Below are 22,457 nucleotides of genomic sequence, written 5' to 3'. Positions count from 1 at the left end.
TGCTCCTACTCTATACCGACTTCAAAAAATTAAATCACGTGCGTGCTTATTGCATCTTACAAAGTTTAGTTGAAATGGTTAAAAAATGAACCTGGGCTCTTTGCTCTTAAAAAAATAAAATGTAAACAAACAAGTTTTAGTAAAATGCAAAAAGGATAACATAAAAAATTTGATAATTATAAAGTAAAAGTGACGTATGTAGTGGGATATTTTTTCCATTGAAAACTATGGGATATTATTGTACTACAAAATATATTTTCAACTGTGATAGGTGGAGAACAATGATTCAAATTTTGAATTTTACATTACTAAAAACCTTACTGCTAGGGCCTGGAAGCACTATCGACATCTTTTTAGTTAGAAACATATTCAAGCAGCTGTCATAGATTTTCCAGTAATCTATTTTCCTGCAAAAAAACTTAAAAAATAATAATTTCGCTCAGTTAAAAAATGACATTTTATGAAAAAGTTCACATATTTACATGCCCTCATCCTTAATGGCGATTTCATCCCGAGTATTATCAGGTTGTTCAGCAGTCACTTCTATAGCGATATCTCTCAGACGAGATTCCCTGAAAGAAAACGAAAAATTAATAAAATTTACAAGCTTTCATTCTAATAATACGAAAATAAGAATGTAATAAAAAAATAGTATATATGAGTCGATTTTTTGATTGACACATGAAGATCCAAGGTTTTTCTATGAAAACTAAAAAAATTGCATGTACCAATAAGAACAACATGTAATGGAAATTGTGTTCTCTCACTTTGTGTTGCATCTCAATGACAGATTACATTGTATTATGTAGCCTTACGCTGCCTCTGTTGCATCAACAAAGTGCACATTTAAGCTTTTTCCTTTCCTGGTACAGGCATATAATGAAATCAAGAAAGATTTATGTAACCTTCAACCTTTTTGTAATTATTACAGTAGTTTTCCATTTGATGCATTTGTTTGAAATCGAAACTAAAAGTTCTACAGCAATATTGTAAAAATATGACACATTTAATACCTGTTACTGTTGTGGCCTTCAATCTTCATTTTACCTTCACAACTAAAATGTATGAACCAGATCAATTGAAAAATGTTTGCAGTTCTTAATGATATACCTTGTGCTAGTAGAAGCATCTAGACTACTTGTTGCCTTCTTGTGTTGTTTTTTTGGAAACACAAAATACTGAGGAGTTGCTACGTTTTTTAGAACGCTCTTGTAGTCTGGCAGATGAAACATCATTCTGAGTTTTCTGTACACTCTGCGACTCTCAAGGTACAAAGATGCACAGAAGTCATATAGCTTTGGCTCATATCTGTGGCCATAACTCCCTGCCTTGGTCGCATTAGTAAACTGACTGATGAAAAACATGAACTGATCTTCGCTAAAAACATCCCTCAGGGTTTCTATTGTCGCTTCCCGCTTCTGTTGTTTTGTCAATGGTCTATTTCTGGACTTCTCAAGCTGCTTTGTTAAATACTTGTTTCTTCGCCTGAGCAGAACAATTTCCTTGTGCATTTTTTCAACAGGGCCCTTGATCACCTTTCGTTTCTTCTCGGCATCTGCATGGAGGAAGAATTAATAATTTCACGATATGTTTGAATTAATTTAGAGGTGATTAAGCATGTGTGCAAACCTGATTCTTTCGCAGGTCCTTCTTGGGTGGATAAAGGTTGCCCTGAAGTCGTATTAATGTGATTTGCTTGAAACTTACTCTTCCTCAAAACTCGGCCAGATTTGTCTACTTTGAAGTTAAATTCATCCAGTACGCCAAGGATTTGCTGGAAGCTGCTTTTTCCAACTTTGAACTCGCCCTCCTTGCCAATCAGCATGGGAAGTTTATCTTTTAGGATGGGAATGAGACTAGCAGGAATCCGAAGAGTGTTCACTTTCTCTCCACCTTTATGTTTCTCTTTTGTAGCAACTGGCGCTTGAAAGGCGTGCACAGCATACTGTGGCACCTGCACAGGATCCACCGCTACCACGGTCTTCAGTGTGCCATTGGTCATCACTAACAATTTTGTATTTGGCTGGGTGCTCGAAGGTACTTTCTGTATGATGGCACTAGGCATCATTGTTTGGGGTAGGAAGGAAGGAGTGACGCCCAAAACGGGAAGAACTCTTGAACTGGACACATTCTCGTTGAAATTTGACCCGCTGCCTTGGGTCTCTGGAGTGCTTCTTTGAGAAACTTCCCATTTTTCATCATATATTTCAAGCGGATCTGAAGATTTGTTATCATTTACGCCTGCAATCATTTAATAATTAAATGAACTCGTATAAAAAATTTCATAAATACCACAGTTTGGATAATCCTCTGTTATGCCAGTCAAAGTTCTTCTTGGAATCTCGAAAAAATGGCTTGTGCTCTCAGCATAAGAACTTGTAAATATTTCTTCTGTTGTTGCAGGAGGTGTTGATAAGAATTCCTTTGTGATGATTTCTCCCTTCCAAAATATTGCATGGCCAATATGCCTAATCTTAGGCACCAGATATTTTGACAACATTCCGGAATTTCTGCTTAAAATATTAGGTTTGGTGGATATTCTTCCAGACAGCGCCGGGTCTAAGCGATTTTTGTAAAAAAACAGCAGCACTCCATTGGGTACATTCCAAGTGACCGCGTCTGTCACAGCATAGAGGTATGATTCGGTGGGCTTGTAACCTTTAAGCATCATGCCACAAGAACCCTTTGGATTAAACGGCGTTAAGCCCGGTAATTTTGGATGAGGCGTGTCATTATCTTTGCCAGATTCATTCTGCATTTCAGAGGCATTCTCCGCGTTGATGGATAGCTTCAGCTTTTTCATAGGAACAGGTTCCTCAGAGGGGCTGGATGAGGTACTTTTGCACATTTCAATATCCGCACTATTTGGATTTTCCGATTCAGTCAAATCAGTTTGCTTTCCTGAGCTGTAATAGATCTTAATATTTGAAGAAAAAAAAATCAAAATCAAAATACACCTTTCTATTTCAAGAGAATTTCCTGAGCCCATTGAGTTTTTTGTGCTGGCAGATATTAATGTTTCCAAAGGGACCACACCTGTTAAACTAGGACCCAGCAAGATGTAGATAACTCTTGCTGATGATAGAGCGTCCAGCGTCTTTCCAAATCTACTGATATAAAAATTACAAACAATTTAATGTTGAAGTCATGGCATAAATATACTTGTAGTTTTCGTCATCTTGGCTTGCAGAATTCTCCGACACAGGGGCACTTCTGAAAGAATAATAATAATTACTATAATGAAAATGAGATAATTAATATTCATTACTCCGAGTTGCTGCGACCAGTTGTCCGCCCGACATCTTTTGATATTTCATGCACCTTGACCAATCTAAACAGGATTGGGATTGGTTTCTTGCAAAAAAATTCTGACTTACCTCTTTCGAGCAGGGCAAAAAATTGCTGAGTTGGGCATCATACTTTTTTTAGTTGTATCTGAACCCAAAGTGGTTGTTGATGAACTAACAACAGGTAGGGAATTTTGAGGCCTGAGAAAATAAATAATAATTGCGCGTTCCATTTATATTGAATTTAGCTCCATGGTACCTCTTGCTCCACACAATTCTTTGAATAGCTTGAACTGGCAACAAGGACTGGTTTGCTGTAGCATTAACCGTAGTTAGCCTGATCAATAAAACAATTAATCAATCGCAAGAACGCTTTTGCTAAATGCAATACCTTGGTTGCTTAGGAAGGATTAAAACGTTTTTTGATTCTGATAGATCAAGAATATTTTTTGGAGCCAAAGCCTGCTCAAATTGCAATGCACTAAAGGTAGTGACTCGAAGCACATTTGGTTTTTTCCTGGGGTGAATTGGTCGCACTGGCAAGTAGCATCTGTAGATGATAACAATAAGTTAGGAGACTGCTAGAGAGAAATGTCTAAAGGGTTTATACTTGTTAGTGGATTCTTGCCCATCTTTTTTGTCACATTGGGGAATATCATTATCTGACAATATTTCAATGACTTTTCTATCGCGTGGTGGTCTCACGTGAGGTACAAGTCCATTGTAAAGAAGTCTGCTTCGACCATCTTCTGAAATTTCAGAGGGTTCAAAGTGCCAGCAGCAAATCACTGACTTGCTGAATAAACTTTCTAATTGATAGTCGCTAAGCATTTCATTGTCGCAAAAGTCCAGCCATTTTTTGCACCTGAAATAATTTAAGATACAATTTTGTCCATACTTATTGTTAGATCCATAAAATGGACGACCTAATTTACTCACCTAATTAGATTTTTGGGAAATCGGTGAAAAGAAATGCCGTATTCACTATTGATTTTCAAATTGTTCCTCATGTTTGGACAACCACGCACAGCACAGTATGTGACTTTCCATTTAATTGGTGGTAGTGGCCACGGTGGTTGTTTCCATGGAACATCAGCTATGACGTGTTAAACAGAGCATGTAGCTATACAATTTTGTTTTTTGCAATAGATACATATAAAAATACAGTATATAATATAATATGCGGATCTATGTACTAAAGATGGTTCATATTATGATTTTAAAATTTCACAAACTTCCTTAATAAATTCAGCAATAGCAAAACTTTAAGTTTCTTCTTTTTTAAGCAATAAATCCCTGCACGTTGACAAGTTGCAAATTTAAATATACATGCATAGATGAGAGGAATTATTTTTAAGTGACGTCAGTTCATTTGCTAAATATAATGAAATAGCCAATAAGTTTGTTAAAAATACTTGGTTCGCAAATAATATCCTTATTATGATAAAATCTAGATTTCTTATTATCACCTTCATCATCAGACGGGGGTGGCATTTCTAAAGAAGCCTTGCTCGCATTATTGACATCTAGCTGCGTGGGTTCCATCGTTTTAAATTACAACTGAGACTTGTCACCTGCCTGCCACTCGTACGCACTCTGCAGGGCGAAGGATATCTGTATACTACATGGGTAGAAGGCAATGGCAGAAGTTGCAGACCTTCGGCAAGAGCTGGTAGATATTTTGAAATTTTGGCTTCTATAAGGTTTAACTGGTTTTCACGGTTTTTAATGTTTTGTTTACCAGCTGTTTACCTCCGTACTGCATACAGTTGCCCACAAAGATGGCTGAGTGTTTCGGCAAGAGATTCAGTCGCGCAGCCAATAGAAGCATATTACCTAAAGCCACGTGACTACGAGTGTTTCAGCAACCGAATCCGGAGATTTAGACTTTAGACTCCGCCTCCATAACAAAATAATAACAAAACCGGCATGGGCATTCACAATTCACATTCACATTCAGCATGCACCATGCAGATCGCAGATCGTAACTAAGGAACTCTCCTTAACCGTATCCGTATCCAGAACCAGACCACAACATCGTAACTTCGTAACGGATCGCTCTTCTCACGCTCACGTGCGCTCACGCTGACACGCTCTCCATGGAAACGCTGAATTATGTTTGTGATTTGGAAGGTGGCATTAATTGATTGTCTGTGTATCTATATACATAATACATATTGTTCCGTTTGATATCAGCAGTCTTTCACGTTCGAGGATAAAATTGGTTGATGTATAGTATTATGACTGTATTCATGTAATATTATGCATTAATATGTAAAATCTAAAACACAGTAGCATTAATTGTGGGCCTATGTATGTAGATATACAGTCATACCATCAATAACACATTGAAAGTTCTTTTTTTTTATGAAATACGTACTACTGATTTTCCCAAACAACATTCACCAAAGGTTTGTAACAGATCTTTTCTCTTTAAAAAAATTGTATGGATATTATATAATGTATGTACTTATCGTATGTTTCACTGTCATAGTGATCTACTCTGCAGTCTGCAAAGATGTCCGAACACCCTGACCCTGCTGATCTCCCCAGGGAAGTGCTCATGAATTTTCGTCGCGGACTGGCCGATGAAAACAAATTTAACAGAAAAGCCACCATTGGAAAAATCCGTTCTTACCTGAATGATCTGGAGGAGGATGCCAAAGCTAAAGAATTTGACATCGTCCTCAATGACTTGCTAAAAGTGTTCAGCGACACGTCAGAAGCCTGCCGAGAAGCGGCCGTGAAGTTGGTCATTGATTTCTTGCCAATGTCTTCCTCAGCTGAACAACATCTGACATTCATTCTGGCCGTTATTGAACAGAGGATCTCTAACACTGACAAGCAGGAACCTTCAGAGGAAGTCCGACTGCTCTTGATCAAACTCCTTGTAGTTGCTATTACGAAGGTTTTTGGTTGTGACTTGGTTCCGCACTTAAATTCTCTGTGCAATATCCTCAGCGCGTCCTTATTGGACAATTTTGCTGACGTCAAGTTAGCTAGTTGCGAAAGCGTAAAAATCGTGGCCCAGGCCTCCCCTAAAACATTTCACGTCCAATCGGAGTCATTCCTGAAATCCTTAAAACAGGGCACTGCTCACAAGCATAGCAAGGTCCGAGTCGCTTTTATATCTGCTATCGGTATGAATTTTTTCTATCAAATTGAAAGTATTTTTAATCATTTACTCTAACAGGCGTTGTTGTGAAGTATGGCAGCCACAACCTGGTTGAAAAAGTCGCTCACATTTTAGGAGAGCGACTCTACGACTCATCTCCTGCTGTCCGGAAGGAGGTAGTCAGCGTCGGTGGGGACTGGCTTATCAACTTGCCCGACAGATATTCCCATTTTTGTCGTATCATACCTTTAGTTGTGACAGGGTAAAAGACCCTCCCATGTTAAGTTTTTCTCGACTAAATTTTCTTTTGTAGAATGGACGACGAAATGCCAGAGGTTCAAGACCTTGCTTGTGAGGTCTGGAACAAAGCTGGTAAAAAATATGAAGAAGAAAATGAAGAGTCCTTGAAAATTGAACTCGACTATGGCTTAATTCATTTACCTGATTATCCTCTGGAAGGTGTGTATTTCCTATCCTAGATTGGACAAAGAATTTGCTTTAACCTAATTTTTTTCCAATCAGAAAACAGGCCAGGTGTTGGATGCAGAGCGTTAATGCAACGAGAAACTTCAAAGATGCTTCCGGCAATTTTGCATGAACTTCATGACTGGAACGCGGGTGTTCGGATGCAGTCGGCGAGTCTCCTTTTCCAAGTTGTCAGGCATCTTGAGAAAAATTTTATCCAGTATCTCCAGAAAATATGGCCAGATGTATGTATTAAATGTGCAGATTCAAGCGAACCTCATTTGAAGAATAAGGTTAGTAAAGTAAATTAATTATCTGTTTTCTTACTTAGTTATCAATTTTTCTGTGAAATTTTGCGAATAATATTTTTTATAATTTTCCTGAAGTATTAATTTTAAAACTGTTATAATTTTATTATATTCACTGTCATTGCTTTATTTAATTAATCATACATATTACTGTCTTATGTCTCTTACATTGTGCAACATTTTCAAAGAAATAGGGCTTCAGTCTCCCCTACTATTTTAGGTCTATATAGTTAAATCTAATCTGTAACGTATTTATATACAAGGTGGCCAGTTAACTTTCAAAACGATTTTTCGTTCCTCTCTTTAGTCCATAGCAACAGAAAAATCAAAGATGGAAGGCCAGCTTCATAAATTTAATTTTATATTATATAACTTCAGGAAAATAAATTATCATTGCGAGTATATTTTAGTCTTAAAAAATTACTTCTAGCACTTTTATAGAGTGCGATAGTCATACATAGCATGAACTTTGTCGCGAGAGATGCGCGCAACTCCATCTACCGCATCTCGATAAATGCTTCACTAAGCTTCTAGCAGATGGCGCTCATGGCTTCTCATTTTTTAACCAACTTTGAAATTAATTTCAAATTAGTTTTCGAATGTTTTTCTACAATTATTTATATACATTAAATTAAATATAGGTTTTTGAAAGGAATAGAAGTATGATTTCGAAACTAGTCCCTGAAATGAAATAAACAGGGGCGAATTCATTTCGGCTCACTGACGCACTTGTGTTACTTTTCTGTAGGCCAGTCCCCCTCGACTAGTGTGAACAAGTATCGCTTCTCGGCCTTTTGGCTAAGATCAAAGTGTAGTATCTGTTCTTATCAGCTTAATATCTGATACGACTAGCATTGCTAGTCCAGAATATTAAACTGATTTTTGGAAATCGTCGGGATGCTAGGGGCTTGCTCCACTCCTGACACGGGTTGGCCTGGTATTGCAGTACCGCCAGGATCGGCCCACCATATTAAACTAATAAAAGCCCTCTCCCCTCAACATATCTGTATATCAGAGATTGTGTCCTACGTGACCCATTCTTGAGAAGCGTTGCTTCACAGTATGGTTAATATCTATGGTATGGATATGGAGTTAAATTCGGTATATATGTAAATATATATATATTTAATAATTTTTATTACATGCGCTAACAGTAAATTTTGTTACCTTTTAAGATAAAATTTTAATACTGTACCGCATAGTTTGCGATTTAAAGTTCATCAATTCACAGGTAGAGCAGTGCCTCCTATTGTTGGGCTATTTCTCGCCCATTCATGCGCTTTTGGACGTAGCGCTTCCTCAAGAGGAGCTGACACTGTGCCAGTTGTGTTGTTTTGCTGCCACCTTGAAAGGTTTAACCACACTGGAGGAACCTCACCTTTTAACAACATGCCAATCTCTGTCAAAAACGGCTAATACCAATATGGAGGTATACAAAGTTAAATACTTTTAACCATTTTAGATTTAAAGTCAATGTTCATATAGCTTCAATATCAGACAGCTCTTCTTCACTGTGCAAAAGGTGTATTGGATGCTGCTTTACGAAGCGGAAAAATGAGTTCTAAAGAATCTCATCTTGCTTTGTTCTCCGTGGCCCTCAACCTCGCAGGCAACTCTCAGTCCTCTGAACTGAGTAACAACTCACAAGGTAAGACCGCAATATTTTCAAGAAAAGCACCAAACTTTAATCCTTTTATTGTTAGAGCTTCTTGATGGAATCGCCGTACTTTCTGGTGTGAAACTTACTGTACTCTATGAGCTATTCGGCGATGAAATTTTGAAGAACCTGCAATCTACAGTTTCTGTCTGGACGGAGTATTGTGCTTTCAAGAACATTTTCCTAGCATTCGTTCAAGGAGCAGGTATGTACAGAAATAAAACATGTACATTTTTTGTTCAAAAATTACAATATAAAATTATTTTAATTGCTACAGACAGTGGAATAGGTCCAAATTTGCCAACTGTAGCAGAAATTCTTGTAGCATGGAGCAAAGTCGCATCCACTGGATCAGATTTGGCGGACATGGTCAGGATTATGATGCCCATCCTGTCTTGGAAGTTTATAGAAAGCTGCGATTGTGACGCAAAATCCTTCCTCAAATCTATCTTAAACAGTATGAAACATGAAAAAGTTAAGAAATGCTGTGTTTAAGCTTGAATTATTTATATGCAAATTAGACCTCATCAGACCAAATCTCAAGTGGGCTGCTGGACGGGTAGCCGAAGTGCGTCGATCCCAAGCACTGGTTCTTCTAATAATTGCAATCAGCGAGCCTGAAGTTCCTGATGATGTCATTGCGGAAATGGTTGTAGAGTTCCCACCTCTTTTGGCAATTATGATGGAGGAAACTGCCACGGATCCGCGCCTTGGCGCAGGACGTGCGTTGGAAATTTTGTGCTGTCGGTGGAAAAATTTAGGAATCCTTGATATTGAGACTACATTCAGAATTGTCAAAGGTATGTCACAATAAAATTGAGCATTAAAATGAATTAAAACGCGAATTTCAGTTGCTTCTGAAAGGCTGGATGATGTGAAGGCAGGGGTGCGACTTCAAGCTCTCGAGGTCATCAAAGCTGCTTTGCCTGCTCAAGTGCCTTCTGACCACGTTTCCCAAGTTGAGCTTCTCTTCAAAACAGCCATCATTCATTTGGATGACCAGGATTCAAATTACTCTTTGGCGGTATTAGGTGAGCTTTACGACACCGAATTAAATTTGCTACTGTCATTACTCCATTACCTTTTTCAGAAACTCTGAAAGTAATTGGTCAGATTGACATTCCATTGATGACAAAGCTTCTGAACATCTACAAAAGAAGATTTACCAATCAAAGACAGTGTGATGAGCTACTTCATCACTTCCAATATAAAGTAAACAATTAATTTGTTTAATTTTAAGTGCGTTTTATTAAAATTATTAAAAAATGATCAAAGATCATCTGCTTCAAGTGTTTTGTCACAAACAACCTTTACATTCATTTTATTGTGAGCAATCAGCCTGGTGATGAAATAAACATTTGCATTTTCGTGAAAGTGCAACTCTTCCAAGCGCGGCGCACTACACAAAAAGTGATTGAAAGCAACGTCATTTAAGTTCTGGCACTTGACAAAACTGACCACTTTCAGTTTGAACAATACTTTTGGGTTGGTGAAGCAGGCGCTGAACACAGATTCCATGAAGCCTTCAGCAAGGCAGAACAGACACAGTTCGATTCGTTGGATGCTGTGAGTGTGGCAAAATATGAATTTAAGCGTTTCAGGAACATTGTTTGCAAGAGCCACATTTTGCAGTTGAACATTATGCAACGTTTTAAACATGCAACCTTGTGTGAAATCTGTCTTACTCTCGACCATATTCACGTTACGAAGGGATAAACTCATTAATTTTGGACATGAAGAGCCGATGATCGACAAATCTATTTGAGTCGCACATGGGCTGACACAACCGATGTCAATGTGCGTCATCGACTGCCCAAGATGCATGAACCATGACATCTCTGGTATAAGCACGCAATTTGACGATAGTTTTGAAACTTTCGCCATGTCAAGAAATGGTAACAGGGCATCTTGTGTGACTGCCGCACTGCTCGTGAATGAAAGGTCTGTCAATTGTTTGCAGGTCATCACCAACATATAGAGTTCTTCATTAGTGTACGCAGATAGGTCCAATTTTAACTGCCTCAAATTCAAGACTTTGTCTCGGTATTTTAATTTCCAGTTAAGCACAGCGTCAGTTGTAGAAATGTGCTCCAAAACTTCTAGCTTTGGTAGAGATTCCAGCAAGTGAAATATTCCCTCTATGTTCACATCAGTGAATTCCACGCTGACTGCTTTCAAGTGGTTTGCAAAATGCTTGTTGCATAGCTGATGTACACCTTGGTTGGTTATCTTCTCATTGTCACTAACTTGCAAGCGTCTGGAAATAAATGCATGGGTTCTTAAACATTTTGTTTTCAACTACTTCAGTACAAAATAACATACTGTAAGGGGAAAGTGCATGAACCAATTGATTCCAAAATATTGTCCGATATCCCTGTGTTCCTCAGGTTGAGATGCTCAAGTCTTTTCAAATTTTGAAGTGTCAAGCACAGGTTTGACTCCTTCATTCCAGAGCAATTTTCAAGATTAAGTATTTTCAAGTTGATCTGCAAATTAAAGCAGGCAATGAAGTGCCTTATATTTAAATTATTTTTCTGATAATATACCTCACATCGAAATCTGATAGGCGACAATAATTTATTCATGTTCTTTGTGTCTTTCAAGTTTAAAGTCTCTAACCGTCCAGTGATAAGGGAAGGAAGATATCGGTAATGGAGGCAATTTTTGCTTCGAAGTATTTCCATCAGTTCAAATACGCATCCACCAGCTGAGGAAAGAAAAATTAATAACCTTTAGAAATTGCAAAAACTATGTGTATCTTACCAATCTGTTCAAAGGGTCCAAGAAAATATAACATCATTTGCCCAGACCAATTTTCAACAAAGTCCTTGCACCAAACACTGTCCATGTTTCGAGCAACATTTTCCAAGCACATTTGCTTCAGACTAATAAGGTTTACTGCTCTGCTTTTCCTACAAATGTAGGTCTGTTTGTCAATGAGGTCCAAAGGGTTAGGCGGTATCACTGCCCTAGCTGGCTGATCGCCACCGTCATCATCTTCCAAATATTCCAAAGCGGCATAGTAAGCGTTGTCAACATAGTAGATAGCCATCTGATAAAAATAAGACGGAAAATTGCAAATGATACCAAATAATATCAAAATTAATTATAAATTATAATAATAAAAGCAGTACAATATATATTGTAATTATCGGTAATTATATATTATTATGTAGTGTAAGACTGATTCCCTTTTTTATAATTATGATACATAAAAATACCTTTGAGATCCTCCAAGAAGAGTGCGTTGAATGTTTCGCAATATGACGTGATAATCTGGCGTGAGAGTGAGAGGGACAGTGCAGGCCACCTTGCAATTAGTCCACCGACTGCATAATCCATAAAAAATTAAGAACTAGAATTAAATTTTATGGGACGGAAATAAAGCTTGCTATCTATGATACACTAAAAAAACGGTTTTAAGTACAAGGATATTAAAATCTCATTTTTTGCTTAATCAGGAACAGATCGGGAATAAAATTACATATATAAACTTTACCAGTCACTCCGTCCTCCGTCTCCTTGACTGATCCCAATATTATTATTTGATGTTTACTGCCTCTTCATTCTCTCGTCTCTTTTCATCTCTCCCACAGTCACGCCCACATTTTTTAAAACCTCTCCCTCTTCACTTCTCTCAAAAATATAATCATAACCAGCACCAGTAGCTTGCATCAGCCGTAAACCACACGTGTCTGGACAATAGTTTTTAAGCATATTTTTGCTCCTTTTCAGCAAAATGCGCAGCAACGAATATAGAGTTATTTTGCTAGCTGCAGGGTCAGGATCCCGGATGCGAGACATAACCAATAACAAGCCAAAATGTTTGCTTCCTGTTGGAAATATGCCTTTGATCTGGTATCCCTTATCCTTGCTGGAAAGAGAGGGTTTCAAAGGTAAGTACATAAGTAGTTGATATTTCCGGCTTAAAAAAAGATTAAATGGATATTTGGATATAATTTAAAATTTAAATGCTTGTTTTCAGAGGTGAATGTAATAACACTCGATGTTCAACACGCAGAAGTGAAGAAAGCAGTAGACAAATTGGGTCTGAAATTGGACGTAAAATTCCACACGATCAGGGAATCCGATGATTTGGGAACAGCAGATGCTTTAAAAAAAGTTGCTATCTGTGGAGAAGTAAGGGATTGTAGCGGGAATCACATCTATTGCAACACTAATGGGATGCTGAAATAATTTAAGTGGAAAGAGGACGTGATTGTCATGGGATGCGACTTCATCACAGACCAATCTCTTGATGAAATGATCAAATTGCATAGGACAACAGGTGCAGGGATGTCAGCCTTTTTCTTTCCGTCAATACCTGAATCCACTTCTGTGCCTGGACCAAAATCAAAGATCAGAACAGGTATTTTATACCCAAATGTTAAATTAGGAGGTTGAATTAAATTTTTTTTTTTTAAATGAACTTACCAATCGTTTATTTTTTAGATCGTGATTTAGTTGTTCTTGATAAGCACAACAGATTGTTGATGCTAACATCAGCAATGGACCATGATGAGAATATGAGCGTAAGGATGAGAATTATTAAGAAACTTGGCCGAATTGACATTAAAAGTCGTTTGACGGATGGGCACTTCTATATACTTGACAACCGGGTTTGGAATTTCATCATCAGTGAGGAAAAGTGTGTCTACAGAAAAAACTTAAAGTTCAGTCCTCATTAGTGATTTATTTGTCAGTTCCGATATGTCGTTGAAAGGAGAGGTGCTCCCTTTTATTATCAAGCAGCAATTTTCGCATCTCAACAAGGTCGTCCACAAGGAATCAAAAGGAGAGCTAAAGAGATTGAGCGTGGATATCGATGATGAACAGGAGACTGAAGAAACTCATAGTAGGACTTTAACGCTGTCCCAGCATAGTCTTATTTTACGAATTGTTGCAGAGTTCTTCAAGCACTTCACTGTGGACGAATTGCAGAACTTGACTGACCTATACAATGGTTACAACAACCATCCTGACTCAAGCTATGGGCGCTATTTGGATGACCGGCTGCGTTGCTTTGCCATCATTGCTCCTTCTGGAAGCAGCTTCAAAGTCAATACTCTTGCCTCATACTGTGAAGTCAATCGACAGGTTCTGCTGGCCGAAAACTGGGAAAGATTTGCCAAGTCAAAGCCACTTGTCCGGGTTGATCCTTCATGTGGGAGCAAAACAAGAAAGGTCTCCTGTGTAAATTTTGTAAATTCCATCAAAATTTATTTTTTTCCTGCAGATTGAATCTTCACTTGTGGGCGCCAACACACAAATTGGGGAAGGTGTCAAGATCGAAAAATGCTCAATCGGCTCCTCCTGCATCATTGAGCAAAATGTGACTTTGTCTGGGTGCATAATCATGGATGGAGTCACCATCAAAGAGGGAACAGTACTTACTGACTGCCTGATTTCAGACAAAGCAAACATAGGAACAAACTGCAATCTCAAATCTTGCCTTGTTGATGCCAAATTTTCAGTTCCTAGCATAAGTGAGTTGCATAATTTAGTGAAACATTACATTATCAGTTTATTCTTTTTAGCTGAATCCAGTTCTAAAATTCTGTCTGGTGTGCTAATGAGCACCGAGTAGCGACGTGCTGTTAGCAGAGTGATTGATGATCCCAAATTGAGGTAAAATGATTTTGGTCACTGTATTAAAAATAATCATCACAAGTATCAACCACTCATGTTTATATTCTTCCATTCCAAGCATCAAATTTAATTCGTCATAATCTCATATATATAAGTAATTAATGCTGATATTCAGAAAGGGGAAGCAGTCTTAAAATACAGTAAATAAATACTCTTTGCAACTTGCAGGCCACATTCGATATTCCTTCAAAATCAAATCTTTATTTACAATCTACAAAGGTACATAAGAATGCCACATCTTAAGCGTGGAATGTTTGTAATGGCCAAAAATGAAAGTGAGTTTCGCGCAGGTTTTATATTAAAAGCTGCTAATTAATGTTAGAGAATTGAAGCAAGAAGTGCTTTTCGCGGTATATATTCAAGTTTCAGCCCACCAAAATCGCAACTAATTCCACATAACGTCGCTCATTCACATTAAGTTGGATTTACATAGCGCTTCTTGATGTTAACGTTTGATAAATATGACAAAATTTAACCCGACAATGACTAAAGTTGTAAATCAGATTAGTTAGAAAATAAAATAACAATTAAGTCAAGGGAAAAGCCCAAACAATTACACCAAATAAAGATTTTCAAGTTGCAAATTTGATTTCAACTTTTGTCAACGATAAGTGTCTGGCGAGAGGACAGATTTTTTTAACTAGATAATTATTTTAAAGGGGAAATTTAGAAATACCTAAATGTGTCCTCCACCTTAACTCAATTTACAGCTTATACAGTGCAGTTCAACTGCACAAGATTGAAATATCTTAATTTCTGTGGGTTTGTTTTGGTTTTAGTTGGTTCTGGGAGACTGCTCAACTAAAATGTTTAGCCCCTTTCCCCCCAAAGAACTGTGGCAAACTGAAAGCATTTCCTTGTAAACAAAATAATGAGACTAAAGGAGAGAGAGTGAGCCAGTAATTTCATCCAAATCCTTTTCAGATCCAAACAAGCCAATGACTGTGGCAGAGTTTGGGGCAACCTAGAAGCAAAATGGAATTATGTTCAGAAAGTGTAGGAAAAAATGTTTAGTCTTACTTGAGTGCGCCCAGCATCATGAATGATACAGTTTGCAACATTCATCGAATCTGCTTTTTCATGGATTCTTTTCAGTTCAGGGTAATTATTGCATTTCAAAACAACCGTCTTCTCTCTGCAATGTGCGTAGTGAATAAGCAAATTAAGCCAAAATTAAATTAGTGGTTGATTATGCTTGCCCAGATTCCTCCCATTGAGTCAAAATGTCAGTTCCTGCTGAGCACATGTACTGAAGTTTGCGGTGCAGCGCCAGAGAAGCATGAGCCACCTTTTGTTTCAATGTTATAAATAGGCAACATCATTTCCTGATTTCCAAACCTGAGCAGCGATTTTTCCAGGCGTCATGTCGAGTTCCACATTAATGACAAAAACCATTTTGCTCGAGTCGCCTATGACATCTGTCACAACCTCCACTGGCGGAGCTGAGGTCCAGTCATCTAAAGGGTCAATCTGAACTCTGTTTTGCGACACAGTGTCATCACCTGCCCCACCTGCGGCACTAGCCATACCCCAATCTTCCTCATTGTCAAATAAAAAACCAGCAGCAAGCTCGGCTGACTGATTGCCAGTGATTTTGAGGGCCTGAGGAGAAAACGTGAACGCAAAAAATTTAGCACAGTTAAAGAAATTGACATGAAGATGAATAAAATTACCGTTTCTGCAGCAGCTCTTTCGATCCCCATCCCCATTAAAGTCTGCAGAAATTCGATGTTTGGCTTCCATCCCTGCTGGGAGTCACCACCAGAAGCTTCTTCGTTCATCACAGCTGACAAACAGAGTAATCAACAATATTTTATGAGCGAAATACGCACTTCCACAAGTATTATTAATGTGGATATCTACATGTTTGGCTATTTCCGTGTGGATTAACATGTTAGCAACTTCCAAATTAATTTAAATTCACTAAAAATGCTGGAAAGAACATAAAATAATATGCGGGACAACGTACGGATAAGAAAATTGCTGTTGTACACAAAGTCAGTGAGTTTGTCATAATGATACACACCTCTTAATACTTGATGGCAGGTTGTGTCATGTAATTTTAATTTTCTACTTAGTCGTTCAAAGGTTTCGCAAAATGTGATGTAGTAAGAAACGTTTACTGAATAAGAGCGAAGGCTGGATGATAGAGTGTATTTTGAGCTGTTTTGCTTCCTTTCCTGAAAGCAGCAAGCTCAGAACCGCTCAAAATCTCAATCAGTCTTAATCCGGCGTCTTCAAACTCCTTGGCTCATGAGGGCGTGCCTTGCCTTGTCGTTGCAGCTGAAGGATAATGCCACGCCCACGTGACAAGCGACGCAATCGACGCACGCCAGTCTGAAAAAAGCTGAAAAAGCAAAACACTGCGCTGTTCACCGGCAGTAAGGCAGTTTGTTTTTTAATTTTCAGCCACTGACCCACACGCTGACATCGCTGACCCGCTTGAAGCTGGTGTTTGTAGAGAATATTCTCAAATCTAAAGAGTATCATCTGGAACAAATATGGTATGAAATCTTTACTGTATGAATCGTGCTAAAATAAACAAGACCGTTGTATGTTACAATGCATAATGGAATTTAAGATAGGAAACACAAAACTGTTGCAATTTTTCTTTCTTCTATAAGTTTCTGAATAAATTTTAAATATTTTGAAAACATGTGTGAACATTTGCTATTATATATGTACTTGTACATTATTACATATTTTGTGTCCCCCTATTGAGTGCATTCGCTGTATGTATTTTTCAAAATGCTAATGTTTTTGCTCTTCTTTCCACAGGCTCGTAATGCAGAGAAAGCTATGTGAGTAGCTAATTTTTTTTTATTATTGCTCATATTTCATTTAATCATATCGTTTCAATCGCAGGACTACACTTGCGCGCTGGCGGGCGTCTCAGCTAGATGACTGGAAGAAGAAAACCCTGAGAAGACCATACCTTGCATCAGAGTGTACCAATCTAAGGTGGTGTGAAAAATGGAGGCGGCAAGTCATCGGCGAGATTGCCAAGAAAGTAACACAGATACAAAATGGTACAGTGCTGGTGAAATTTTGATCCATTATTTCAATTGACAAAATTATTTTTAGCTGGTTTGGGGGAGTTTCGCATCAGAGACCTTAACGATGAAATCAACAAACTGTTACGAGAGAAGGGCCATTGGGAAGCTCAAATCAAAGAACTTGGCGGACCAGATTATGCAAGGACAGGGCCAAGAATGTTAGATCACGAAGGAAGAGAAGTACCTGGCAATCGAGGCTACAAGTATTTCGGTGCAGCCAAGGAACTTCCTGGTATGATTATGATCTTAATCAATTTTGAAGCATGCATTAATTATTTTTTGTTGATTTCCAGGAGTGAAAGAGTTGTTTGAGCAGGAGCCTCCGCCTCCAACCAAGAAAACAAGGGGAGAGCTTATGAGGGAGATTGATGCGGACTATTATGGCTATAGGGATGATGATGATGGAATTTTAATCCCAAGAGAGCAGGAAGTAGAACGGAAAGGTTAGTTTCAAGTTTCTCGGTCGTTTTTTAACACCGAAATATTAATTTGCCTAGTGATTGCGGCGGAAATTGAGGAGTGGAAAAGTAGGAAAGAGGTCAATTCTAAGATTGAAGAAGAGGAGGACATTTACTACGCTCAGCCAGAGGATAATGTATAGCCTTAAAATCACGATTGTCGTGTCAGATAATAATACTTCCAATATTTTCAGTCCGATGACGAAGCAACTTCATACCCAACAGAAGGAACTGGAGAATTGTCGAGGTTCATTGCCCATGTTCCTGTCCCATCACAGCAAGATATTGAGGCTGCAATCCTAAAGCGGAAAAAGCAAGAGCTGATCGAAAAATATGCCAGTGATGAGATGATGGCTTAGCGTGGAAACGCATATATAAATAAGAATAAATTTTGCATTAAATTTATTTTTAGAATACTGCATGTTTAATTTCATTCAAATCAGATACATAACTCGGAGCCAGCACGCAGCAAATCCACCATTATCGGGTAAACTGGATGGAAGCATGTCTTCCCTGACGCAGACACAGATTTTGCATATCCCTGAAGAGCGCCATCAATCAGTTCCAGGCGCTTTCTCTCGCTCTTGTTTTCATCCCACCAGTTGGCATAGAACTTAACTGACCAGCCAGCACTCTGTTTAATATTATCAAGTTTTATTCAACGAAATCCTCAGAAATTAATTGTGCTTACGACATGAGGCGATTTCATTTCTGCTGGGCCATGCGCAAATAAGAGCGTGAGCACTAAGCTGTGGGAGAGAATGTCTCCTATTGTAGGACAATTAGCAATATCCTCTGGTTTTTGAAACAAGAGTGGTTTAAGTGAGCGTAGCACTCGGTAGGATCTCCCCAAATCAGAAGGGGTGCTCAGGTATCCAATTGCTAACTCCATCTGCAATGAGATTTTTAATTTCACATTAATCCTCAAAGCAACTCCGTCCAATTTCGCCAATCTCTAGGAAAAACTGGGTGGAATGGAAAATGGTTGGCTTAGATAGAAGGAAAAAATAATTTATCCAGAAATTCAACTCTGGCATTAATATTTCATCTTTTTAAATAAGAGATGAAATGAAGAAATGGGAGCTATCAACTCAATAACAAGTTTATTAATTTAAGCTTGTACAAAAATCAGCACCACCTAAATCAAAATCCCTGATCTCAGGTGTTAATATATCAACAATAAAATAAATAATCTTCAAATTAAGTAATTTGGTATGATAAAAGTCAATTTGCATACTTGAGCGAAATCAGCTGCTAATTTTAGTCTGCCAAAACTGCCCAATGGTCGGACTAAGCAGGCAAGACGCACAAACAAGTCCAGACAGCGCTCAGCAGCAGGCCTTACACTTTCTGCCAAAATTTCAGGCCACTTGAAGAGGGACAAATACTGACCGGACACCCGGTTCAGGTAGCTCAGCAGTTCCTTTACATACAAGGAGCAAGGCGCTTCAAACTTGTCATCATTCCTGTAAATATATTTTTAAATTTTTAAATTTATCATTAAATCCAGATTTTACTGAGAAAAGTCTTCATTGTGCATCGTAAGCAGAATTGCTTCCATCGAACTTTCAATAGCAGTCACCACAGGCATGATGATGGATATTGCCAAGGAAGAACAACTCTCCAAAGCATCAAATATGATGATAATAGCTTCAGGGGAGAGTCCGTTGATGTTGCCAACCCTGCGCTTGGTTTGCAGAGTCAAATAGTGAAGGATGTCAACAAGAGATGCGTTCAAGAGCTGTCCTGTGGTCGGTGCCTCTGTGGAATTCAAATTCAAACTTTGAATGCAGGTTAACATTCAGCTTTTGTTGAAAGGTTAATGTGAGTAACCAAATAATTCAAGTTATAATGAAGAGATAAAAAGGGATTGTTATAACTGACATATATTAAAACACAAACTAAATGGCTGCCTTGATTGAGTAGAGATGTTAAAGTGCATATCCCTTGATTAAAAAATTAAGCAAATTTTAAATTAGAAATATTGAAAGAAGAACACCCTGCTAGGTACCGAGTTAAACTCTATTAGGTATTCAACATGCTTCAATAAATCCTTTGGTGATTACTGAGAAAAGCAGCAAAATTATCAAATTACCAATAAACTGGACCGCATCAGACCCAGTTACAATTTGCTGTTCACATTTCGTGCAAAAGAGCTTGATGGTATTGGCCACATTGCTGGCAACGACTTTGTTAAGGTGAGACTCAACCATTGATACTGAAAGCTCGTCAAGAACTGTCCTGAGGATGCTGTCGATATTATCGTGTGAAGGAATGCCGTCTTCCGCAGAGAACATGTTATTGACTGGATCAAACAGTCTAGACATTGACCGTGCTAAATACGCATTCTCAAAAGAGTTTATGACCTTCCGACTGGAAAAAGTTAGAGAAGATTATTTTGAGTTCATTGAAATTTTAAGTTATCTTTACTTCAAATCATACTGCTGGTTGGAAAAGACTGAGAAGAGGCTGTTTCGCTGCTGGTTGCTGAAGGCTTGCATTCGATTGCACATTTCTAAATACTGTTTGATAAGCTTAGGATATTCGCCTTCCAGCGTTTGCTGAATGAAAATGGAACCTGTAATGATGGAAGAATAAATTATAATAATTATAACATTGCATAATATTATGTTTTTACTCTGAGTAGCTCGAGTGAGTTCTGAGCCAAGTATAAAAAGGACCTCGTCCCAGAACTTTGTGCATTCAATGTCTACTTCTTTCACGTGAGGAGTCAAAGTGGGACTAGACGCCAACTGCTTCTGCAGAGTTGCTACCTTTTTGGTCTCGACTAGAACGCACTCCAGGCACTTTTCGATCGCACTCCAAAGAGACGACCTGAACTCGGCAGATTTTCCTGGAGTAACTAGCGGTGCGCGGCCTGGACCTCCAGGACCTGCATTAAATATGTAATGTTGACATCAGGTTTTGAAAACTTAAATATTGATTGATAAAATAGAAAATCAAACTGCACCTCCTGCTCGCTTGGAAGCACTTGGCGTATTTTGCTGTGTTAAATTTTGAAAATCCAGTTCAGACCGCAGTTTGGAAGCGACGTGATCCTTGCTACTGATCATGATTTGCTTTATGGTGTTTTGCAGATGGCCAAGGTTGTGGAACACCAACAAGGCATTTTCAACCTGCAACAGCGCAGAGGCTCAGCTAAAATTGATAACGCCCTCCAAGTGGTCCCAACTACCTGAGCGTTATTTTGGGCAGCAAGGCCATCAACCAGAAGTTGCCTCGCTTGCCTGTCAACGTCTGCTCGGTGGTGCCTGGCCAATCGCAGGTCCTTATCTATTGCTTCAAGGTGGCTCAAATCGACATCAAGTGACATCTCATCTACATATTTATATATCTCGATCAATTATAAAATCAAATTCCGATCAAGTTGTCTATACCAAGCTCACTCAGAACCTTTGCTGCTTTAGTTAGTTCTTGCGGACCTCCATTCATGTGAGTTTGGAGCCTTTTGATCAGCTGAGAAATCCGGACGCCCCGTCGAAGAAGGTCGGAGGTGGCGTGTAAATTGTTCAACATGCGAGTTTGACTCTGGATTCTGTTGTACGGCTCCACGATTTTGGAGCTCAGCCTCTCCACGGCAACCAGGAGATATTGGATGTGTGGCTGCATGACGTTTAAGACGTCTTCGAGCTTCTCAATGCACGTCGCTTGCGAAATCAAGTCTTCATAATGATCTGTCACTTGCCTCATGAGTTCTCTATCAAGAACTGTTACTCCTAAAAATTTAGCAAAAACATTTCGTATCAAAACAAAAACATGTTTTTTTCTGTTTAACTAACCTTCCGATAGCTTTGCAAGCTGATCCGCGACAGCAAGTCCTTCAGATACCATTTCGAGCGTTTTCCCATTATTGTAATTCCCTTGGAGGAAGACTTTGAAAAAATCTGTTAAAAGAAGAAAATTAGAGGTTGTAAGATAACATTTTGATTTTACTTCAACGTAAATTATGAATCAATATAATTAAAACACGAATCAGATTGGGTGAGTCCAAATGTTTTTTCGCACGAAAAATTAATGTGTTAATTTTTCTGGTATTACTTTATTACATAACACCATTAAGCCAGAAAAATACAAATTGACAGACATTGTGGAGTTTAATAGGAGAATTATATAAAAGGGCCGCTAAAACAATATTCTAGCCGATTCTAGCGAAAATCAAGAAGTATTTTGATCTATTACACGAATTACGATTCTCACCATCGTTTTCGATGTTTTGCCAAAAGTCTTCCGAGTGCGACATAGTTTAAATCTTGAAAGCAAATAAGGGCACTGTTTGAAATGGTTTGATTTATCTAATATAAAGTGACAGGTCGACAGGTGGTGACTCCAGGTCAAAAGTTGAAAACAGACGATTTTTGTTTGTGTGGCGGTGGCGATGTGATACGTCTGGATACATACGTCATCGACGGAAAAGACCTCCTTGCCGCTTGGAATGCAAAGC

At 38.4% G+C, this 22,457-nt stretch overlaps 7 protein-coding genes and 1 non-coding gene across 14 annotated transcripts; 4 read left to right on the top strand and 4 right to left on the bottom strand.

Moving 5' to 3' along the window:
* Positions 1 to 235: 235 nt before the first annotated feature.
* LOC135938642 (uncharacterized) lies at positions 236 to 5,061 on the bottom strand. Of its 4 annotated transcripts, XM_065482446.1 has the most exons (16): positions 4,945 to 5,061; positions 4,757 to 4,883; positions 4,227 to 4,383; positions 3,898 to 4,152; positions 3,679 to 3,837; positions 3,547 to 3,624; positions 3,378 to 3,488; positions 3,269 to 3,331; positions 3,163 to 3,213; positions 2,958 to 3,110; positions 2,293 to 2,906; positions 1,630 to 2,241; positions 1,111 to 1,555; positions 1,014 to 1,055; positions 483 to 572; positions 236 to 407 (listed from the first exon to the last, which is right to left on the bottom strand). In XM_065482446.1, the coding sequence occupies exons 2-16, from the start codon at positions 4,830 to 4,832 to the stop codon at positions 287 to 289; spliced, it is 3,027 nt and encodes a 1,008-aa protein (XP_065338518.1). In that variant the 5' UTR covers positions 4,833 to 4,883; positions 4,945 to 5,061; the 3' UTR covers positions 236 to 286. The 4 variants fall into 4 exon arrangements, with proteins under 4 accessions (XP_065338518.1, XP_065338537.1, XP_065338508.1 ...); XM_065482465.1 differs by having other exon boundaries at positions 236 to 418; positions 4,757 to 5,055; XM_065482436.1 differs by having other exon boundaries at positions 4,757 to 5,055.
* A 131-nt stretch (positions 5,062 to 5,192) lies between these two features.
* Positions 5,193 to 10,111, top strand: Dnaaf5 (Dynein axonemal assembly factor 5). Of its 2 annotated transcripts, none has more exons than XM_065482528.1 (12): positions 5,193 to 5,420; positions 5,782 to 6,427; positions 6,481 to 6,664; positions 6,716 to 6,861; positions 6,925 to 7,160; positions 8,407 to 8,604; positions 8,661 to 8,823; positions 8,879 to 9,037; positions 9,110 to 9,289; positions 9,354 to 9,632; positions 9,684 to 9,863; positions 9,923 to 10,111. In XM_065482528.1, the coding sequence occupies exons 2-12, from the start codon at positions 5,806 to 5,808 to the stop codon at positions 10,054 to 10,056; spliced, it is 2,481 nt and encodes an 826-aa protein (XP_065338600.1). In that variant the 5' UTR covers positions 5,193 to 5,420; positions 5,782 to 5,805; the 3' UTR covers positions 10,057 to 10,111. The 2 variants fall into 2 exon arrangements, with proteins under 2 accessions (XP_065338600.1, XP_065338591.1); XM_065482519.1 differs by lacking the exon at positions 5,193 to 5,420 and adding an exon at positions 5,427 to 5,698.
* LOC135934890 (U2 spliceosomal RNA) lies at positions 7,954 to 8,146 on the top strand. The gene has a single exon (XR_010574150.1). It is a non-coding gene; the product is annotated as a U2 spliceosomal RNA (small nuclear RNA).
* Positions 10,057 to 12,451, bottom strand: LOC135938693 (uncharacterized). Of its 2 annotated transcripts, XM_065482552.1 has the most exons (6): positions 12,332 to 12,451; positions 12,054 to 12,161; positions 11,596 to 11,884; positions 11,379 to 11,539; positions 11,155 to 11,318; positions 10,057 to 11,089 (listed from the first exon to the last, which is right to left on the bottom strand). In XM_065482552.1, the coding sequence occupies exons 3-6, from the start codon at positions 11,882 to 11,884 to the stop codon at positions 10,102 to 10,104; spliced, it is 1,602 nt and encodes a 533-aa protein (XP_065338624.1). In that variant the 5' UTR covers positions 12,054 to 12,161; positions 12,332 to 12,451; the 3' UTR covers positions 10,057 to 10,101. The 2 variants fall into 2 exon arrangements, with proteins under 2 accessions (XP_065338624.1, XP_065338634.1); XM_065482562.1 differs by lacking the exon at positions 12,054 to 12,161 and having other exon boundaries at positions 12,332 to 12,409.
* Positions 12,452 to 12,488: 37 nt separating this feature from the next.
* On the top strand, positions 12,489 to 14,509 carry eIF2Bgamma (eukaryotic translation initiation factor 2B subunit gamma). The gene is made up of 8 exons (XM_065482597.1): positions 12,489 to 12,728; positions 12,818 to 12,972; positions 13,036 to 13,201; positions 13,285 to 13,480; positions 13,536 to 13,687; positions 13,739 to 14,016; positions 14,069 to 14,318; positions 14,370 to 14,509. The coding sequence occupies exons 1-8, from the start codon at positions 12,572 to 12,574 to the stop codon at positions 14,417 to 14,419; spliced, it is 1,404 nt and encodes a 467-aa protein (XP_065338669.1). The 5' UTR covers positions 12,489 to 12,571; the 3' UTR covers positions 14,420 to 14,509.
* Positions 14,510 to 14,643: 134 nt separating this feature from the next.
* LOC135938759 (probable peptidyl-tRNA hydrolase 2) lies at positions 14,644 to 16,717 on the bottom strand. Of its 2 annotated transcripts, XM_065482686.1 has the most exons (7): positions 16,508 to 16,717; positions 16,155 to 16,267; positions 15,993 to 16,083; positions 15,820 to 15,938; positions 15,681 to 15,769; positions 15,502 to 15,616; positions 14,644 to 15,445 (listed from the first exon to the last, which is right to left on the bottom strand). In XM_065482686.1, exons 2-7 carry the CDS (start codon positions 16,260 to 16,262, stop codon positions 15,359 to 15,361), a joined length of 609 nt encoding a protein of 202 aa, XP_065338758.1. In that variant the 5' UTR covers positions 16,263 to 16,267; positions 16,508 to 16,717; the 3' UTR covers positions 14,644 to 15,358. The 2 variants fall into 2 exon arrangements, with proteins under 2 accessions (XP_065338758.1, XP_065338750.1); XM_065482678.1 differs by having other exon boundaries at positions 15,820 to 16,083; positions 16,508 to 16,714.
* A 126-nt stretch (positions 16,718 to 16,843) lies between these two features.
* LOC135938746 (pre-mRNA-splicing factor ISY1 homolog) lies at positions 16,844 to 18,409 on the top strand. Its single transcript, XM_065482653.1, has 7 exons — positions 16,844 to 16,985; positions 17,260 to 17,282; positions 17,347 to 17,510; positions 17,566 to 17,769; positions 17,831 to 17,980; positions 18,035 to 18,132; positions 18,190 to 18,409. Exons 1-7 carry the CDS (start codon positions 16,983 to 16,985, stop codon positions 18,352 to 18,354), a joined length of 807 nt encoding a protein of 268 aa, XP_065338725.1. The 5' UTR covers positions 16,844 to 16,982; the 3' UTR covers positions 18,355 to 18,409.
* On the bottom strand, positions 18,397 to 22,383 carry fws (four way stop). Its single transcript, XM_065482540.1, has 12 exons — positions 22,214 to 22,383; positions 21,796 to 21,900; positions 21,394 to 21,732; positions 21,192 to 21,334; positions 20,967 to 21,132; positions 20,634 to 20,888; positions 20,426 to 20,573; positions 20,091 to 20,368; positions 19,513 to 19,756; positions 19,233 to 19,461; positions 18,687 to 18,887; positions 18,397 to 18,629 (listed from the first exon to the last, which is right to left on the bottom strand). The coding sequence occupies exons 1-12, from the start codon at positions 22,254 to 22,256 to the stop codon at positions 18,435 to 18,437; spliced, it is 2,346 nt and encodes a 781-aa protein (XP_065338612.1). The 5' UTR covers positions 22,257 to 22,383; the 3' UTR covers positions 18,397 to 18,434.
* Between the last annotated feature and the right edge of the window lie 74 nt (positions 22,384 to 22,457).

This window comes from Cloeon dipterum, chromosome 1 (assembly GCF_949628265.1).
Source record: "Cloeon dipterum chromosome 1, ieCloDipt1.1, whole genome shotgun sequence".
NCBI classification, from domain to species: domain Eukaryota; kingdom Metazoa; phylum Arthropoda; class Insecta; order Ephemeroptera; family Baetidae; genus Cloeon; species Cloeon dipterum.
Note: the sequence above shows the minus strand (reverse complement) of the source record. Positions and strands in the feature narration are given on the sequence as shown.